Source organism: Trachemys scripta, chromosome 4 (assembly GCF_013100865.1).
Source record: "Trachemys scripta elegans isolate TJP31775 chromosome 4, CAS_Tse_1.0, whole genome shotgun sequence".
Classification (NCBI taxonomy): domain Eukaryota; kingdom Metazoa; phylum Chordata; order Testudines; family Emydidae; genus Trachemys; species Trachemys scripta.
In genome coordinates this window covers 126,750,785-126,756,784 of record NC_048301.1, presented here as the reverse complement: position 1 = coordinate 126,756,784, position 6,000 = coordinate 126,750,785, and the positions used below count along the sequence as shown (strand labels likewise).

At 48.1% G+C, this 6,000-nt stretch overlaps 1 protein-coding gene across 2 annotated transcripts in view; it reads right to left on the bottom strand.

Moving 5' to 3' along the window:
- The window catches only part of ITPR3 (inositol 1,4,5-trisphosphate receptor type 3), a 106,728-nt gene that overhangs the window by 55,821 nt on the left and 44,907 nt on the right, over positions 1–6,000 (bottom strand). For both annotated transcript variants that reach the window (XM_034767387.1, XM_034767386.1), the window contains exon 3: positions 4,704–4,825. In XM_034767387.1, the coding sequence (XP_034623278.1) occupies positions 4,704–4,802 (99 nt within the window). In that variant the 5' untranslated portion in view covers positions 4,803–4,825. The remainder of the gene's footprint in view (positions 1–4,703; positions 4,826–6,000) is intronic.

The window sequence follows — 6,000 nt, the reverse complement described above, 5'->3', positions numbered from 1 at the left end:
CTCCTCTCTCCCAGCCACGCGAAAAGGGGCTGCCCGAAGCCCAAGTGCTACCGGCTTCATGGTTTGCCGGGCAGCCTCCAGACCCTGCGCCCCCGGCTGGGCGCTTCCCCTCCCGGGCTCCAGCTGCGCTGGGGAAGCGCCGGCCGGGGGCGCAGGGTCTGGAGGCTGCCCAGCAAACCGTAAAGCCGGTAGTGCTCGGGCAGCCCTTTTCGCGTGGCTGGGAGAGAGGAGAGGGAGTTAGGGCGGGGACTTTGGGGAAGGGGCGGGGAAAGGGCGGAGCTGGGGCATGGCCGGGGTGGGAAAGAGGCGGGGCTAGGGCCTGTGGAGTGTCCTCTTTTTTTATTTTTTAAGTATGGTAACCCTACCGTCAGCCCAGTGGTCTCCACCTTCTCCCCGGGTCATTCAGGGGAGAGGGGAAATGAATGCTGGTGAGATTGCTGTTCACATCGGTATCCTCCTGGTAAAGGACAGGAAGGAAACTGGGGGAAGGGGAAAAGGAGCCCCGAGCTGCTGAGAATGGAACAGACAGAAGATCCAGGGTGGAAAACTCCCTTGCCATGAGTCAATCCCTTTAAAGAAACAGTTTAAAGCAATTACCCATGAGTCAGTCCCTTCAAAGCAAAAGTTGAAAACAACTGCCCAAGCAGGCAGGGCCACAACTGCAAATCGGCCTTGGCAGACACTGCTGCTTTCAGGATGCTTCACTGACAATTAAAAGCTCTTTAAAACATTGCTGCTACTTTTCTTTAATTAATCCCTAATCCCTCGGGTTTATCTTTGGATAAACATTTGCCTCTGTTTCCACTCCAGCGACAAGGGAGCGGGAGCCTGAGCACGCCCGGCTTGGAAGGGACCCCGGGGCTCAGCAGAAACCAGGGTTGCAAAAAGGAACTGTAAGGAAAATAAGCAGATGACCACACCCAGCAGCCCCCAGGGTGGATTTACAGGCAGCTTGGAAAAGAGCAACCCATTGAAATGGGTCCAGGAATGCAAGAAAGAGAAAACGTACGACCCATTGCACCAGCGCTGCTTCCGAGAGCTCATTGTCTACAGCACGGTGTGGTACTAAATCCAATTTCCAGTCCCTCCCCCATGAAGCCCAGGCTGTTCAGATCTGGGGGTCTGGCTCCAGTGTGTCTCAAATGCAAAGAGCTCCCAGACAGGAAAGGAGTTGATGCTCCCAACTGGTTTCTTACAAAGTATTTGTCCATGTCACAAAACCACCAGGTGAGACCAAAGCCTGGTCAACACTAGACAATTAGGTCGATTTAACGACATTGGTCAGGGGTGTGAAAAATCCCCTTCTCCCCCCCGAACAGCGTAGTTAAGCCGACCTAAATCCCTGTGTAGGCAGCGCTAGGTTGATGGAAGAATTCTTCCGTCAACCTAGCTACTGCCTCTCGGGGAGGAAGATTACCTACGCCGACAGGAAGTAGCGTCTACACTGAAGGGCTGCAGTGGCGCAGCTGTAGTGTTTTAAGTGTAGGCAAGCCCTGATAGCCTCTTCTTGGGGGGTATCAGCAGGGACGTGACAAGTCTTCATTGAGGAGCATCCACTGTGGGGAGGGAGATAGTGGGTCTGGAATAGCAGGGAGCTGCAGGGCAGGATGGGGGAGCATCGGCACAGCTGCAGAAAGGAAATTGTGCATAGCACCTGGCTGCGCCTCATGTCTCTAGTTGCCACTAGCAAAGTGAGACACTTATAAATATTAAATTCCTCAAAACCTCCACCAAAAGAGGCACAAAAGGCCCCTACATCTGGCAACTAAACTAAGCACATTTCAGACCGCTGCAGACAAAACGCCAGGCCTGGATTTCCGCTCTTTATTTCTGGGCTGCTACTATTTCAGGAAATTATTTCCTCTGGTTGAAAGATGGTTTAAACCTAGCTGGGGACGTGGATAAATACAACCTTGAATGCCAGTTCTGTCCTGGGATCTACAAGGGGCTTCAACCTGGAGCCAGTGTGGGTAATACATTGCATAAAACTCCTTCCTAGTCCAGGGGCTACCTACTGGCTTACAAATTTTAAAATGGTTTGCGCGCACACACACACACACACACACTGCTGAGAGGGCAGAAAGGGAGGAGCAAGAAGTTGTATAAGTTCTTTAGTACTAATGAGATCAGGACTCAAATCAGAAACATTTAACAGAGGACATTCCCCCCCCCACACACACACACACACTCTGCCAGTGCTCTCACTATATTCAGTTGCTAATTTGCTTCCATTAACGGCAAGCATATTTGTTGATATTAGAAGTTGTTTTCTAACCTACGCAGGAAAAGAGAGGGTGCCTATGCACAAGATAATGTTATCAGCACAGATGAGGAAGAACACAGTGATCGTCTCTTGACGTCTTCAGATCAAGAGCGGATGCCTTTCTGGAAAATATGTTTTAGTGAAACACAATGTATTGGGTTCAATACAGGGGTAACTGGGTGAAATTCTCTGGCCTGTATTACACAGGAGGTCAGACTAGATGATCTAATGGTCCCTTCTGGTCTTAAAAATCTTTTAATCATCCTTACAAATTTACACAGTCATCTAAGACAACCAGCAACGTTTAGTATGGGCCTTATCCAAAGTCAACAGCAGTCTGACTTCAGTGGGTTTTGGGTCAGTCCTATTTGCAGTATTTCCCAGGTTGCTTTGATCCTAATACTGTGGGGCAACCTTATGTATCTAAGACAGCACTGCTATATTTCAAGGGCAGCCCCTGCCAGCCATGGACTGCAGTAAGTGGACCTGCAGTCACTAATGGTTCAGCCCACTCGCTCTATCTTGCACTAGTTTAGTTGTTCATCTCTTAAAGACAGCGAGTCATTTTATTTCTCATCCTTCTTCTCACATTTCCATAACGTCTATCTGGATTTGCAGTCACGTCACCCCATCCTCTGCCTTCTGAATCAACAGTGTTTTTGCTGTTGACTTAAGGGGGAGCAGGTCCAGAGAAGTGAAATGCAGAAACATGAACCCAGAGAAGTGAAGTGAATAACTCCGATTGCAAGGATCCTGAACAGGATGATGTCTCTGATCTCCTGCAGACTTGCCACTATCTGACCTCCTGAAAGTAAGTCTATCACCCATCACTAGGGTGGAAGGAGGCAGGTATTTAACAGTGCAGAGCAGCACGACACAATAAAGCCAGGGAGAGGAAATGCAGAATAGTGTCTTTAATGGGAACTTCATGGGGATTTGAGTATAATTACCCACAATGGAGGGGAGTGCAGACATCTCAACTCTTGCAAAAAAGGATTTCCATTAAGTCTCCTCCAAGAGACTGCACCTCACTCCCGTAGCTGTACTGGTTTGCTATAGATGCAGAGGGAAGATTGCCAGCTACTGAATCACCTAGTACCGCTTCTCTCTTGGACTTCCCCTGGAGAATACTGTCCTGCCCTGACACTCCTTACCTTGGAAGGGCTGGTAAGCTCATGTAGCTACCAGGCTTCTGAAGTTATTTGTGACTTCAGCAGGGCCCTCCCACTCAAAGACCTTTGCTTTGGCGCTGTCTAGATTCCATGAGAAACTGGAAACTTCTTGACCTATAGGCCTGTCCCCCTGAACACGTCTGGCTCAGTCAGACAAACTCAGCGGGGCAGCCATTGTGTATTTTTCCCAAGGAGTGTGTAAGGGTTGCGTGTGAGCAACCTAAGAAATCAAGATCAGTACAAGCCTGTAATTGATACAAACACAATCTCCCTCGTACACAGTGGCCTATGCTATTCTCTAGCCTGTGTTATGCAGGAGGTCAGACTAGATTATCATCATGGTCCCTTTCTGCCTTAAAATCTATGACTCTCCTCTGTTACGAGCATGGCTCGGTGGCTCCCAGAACAGTGTTCTACCTTGGCAGAAAATTAGCTGGAAAGATATAAGCTATTGGGCCAAATTCCTCACTGGCTTTAGTGGGTGACATTTCACAGAAGCCTCTGGAGCTGCATAGACCAGTACAGTAGTGAAGTTGGCCCAAGATATTTCTAACGGCAGTGGAAGCAATAAACCTGTCATCGGTTCCCTGATTCCACTGTCAAAGAGCGGCTCTGGCATGGCAAGGTCACAGTTCCAGGGGCATCCCCTTCTGCCAAGGATGGAGAAGCTGACATGCAATGAAAGCCAAGGAAAATCAAGGAGACCGTGACAAGATCCAAGGCTAATTTATCTCATTACTGGGGAGGGAGCAGCATACAAAAGCCTGCATGAAGGGTGTCTCATGCAAGTATAACCTACCAGTTCAACCTGTGTTATATGTCCCCCTCTAGTACCTGGACCATATAATAATCATACTCAGCTCTTACCTAGCATGTCATTTGTAGATCTTGAAGTGCTTTACAAACGCAGGTAAATACTGATAACCCCGTTTTACAGATACAAGATACGTAAGAGCCTACTACTGCTAATGGAGTTACTCCCCTACCTCAAGGGAGAGAGGTCCATGCTGATGATGGAACATTGCATGGGGAGGTTGTTAGACAGGGACAGGTAGAAGTGAGAAGAGACGAGTGCCCACAGCTACAGAGATTTCCAAGAGAGGGCTCTGCCCTCCCAGGAGCCTGCCACAGAGAAAGACAGTGTGTCAGGTCTTGTGTTGGGGGAAAGGTTGGCAAGTCCTCAGCCAGTACCTCTAACAACTTCACCACCTACTGCGAGGATTGTCGCCTGGAATTTCACCGGCACTCACTGGCCGAGCTCGCCTCACCTGGAGTTTCTGCAGCAGCACTACATCAGCAATCTTGTCCTTGTCCTGCTTGGTTTGCTTCGCCTTCCAGTATTGCTTCTGGGCGGAGTAGCGGTTCATGGGACATACTTTGAAGAGACAGTCTAGAATGACAGAAGGCCAAAGGATTACAGTGTGTCATTATAAGGGCGTGCTCAGTTCAGTCAGTGGCATATCCCCCATGGGGACCTACGTCTGTGGCTGGGCAATGTGGGAATAAGGCTAGTCACGTTCAAAGTCTGTAGGGACAGTGTCCCCATTTCAGGTCTGAGCAAAGACCCTGGTCTTGCAATGAGTTACGGGCACTCCATTCATTTCCAGAGGCCACGCCCTCAGCTGGTGAAAGTCAATTTACACCAGCTGAGTATCTGGGCCTCAGCTTCACATCTGATAAGTATAGCCGAGTGGTCCTCAACCAGGGGTACGCATATCCCTGGGGGTAGGCAGAGGTCTTCCAGGGGTACATCAACTCATCTAGAGATTTGCCTAGTTTTACAACAGGCTACATAAAAAGCATAGCAAAGTCAGTACAAACTAAAATTTCATACAGACAATGGCTTGTTTATACAGCTCTATATACTAGGCACTGAAATGCAAGTACAATATTTATATTCCAATTGATTTATTTTATAATGATATGGTAAAAATGAGAAAGTCAACAGTTTTTCAGTACTAGTGTGCTGTGACACTTTTGTATTTTCATGTCCGATTTTCGAAGCAAGTCGATTTTAATTGGAGGTGAAACTTGGGGGCACGCAAGAGAAATCAGACTCCCAAAAAGGATACAGTCGTCTGGAAAGGTTGAGAGTCACTGGAGAGATGACTCAGTGGTTTAACCTGCTCCCCAACTTTCAGATCTATTTGCTCTCATCAGAAACTACTACACAAACTGGTAAGATTTTCAACCTGGGTGTTCTGTGGTGATAGTCCAGGTACGTGCTGTGACAGATACGGCAATTTCCTGCATTTCCTTACTGAGTTAAGTTTAACTCTCTTTGGGGTACATTGAATTAAATGCAAAGTTTCTGTACTAACATGGGCCGGGATTGTAGGTGACCTCTTTAGGGGGCAGATGTAATGTGAGGCCTGAGAGTTCAAAGGACTATATTGAAAATGTGCAAGACAAGAATGGATTTTGGGACAATAATTGTTAAGTGGATTTCCTGGGGAATACCTCAGGGGAGATGAATGCAAATTCCCCTACTCTGGTTATGCACAAAGCCTGCCTTTGGAAGGGACACCCTCAGGACAAGGTCATTGTCTGCTGATTACCTGGTCT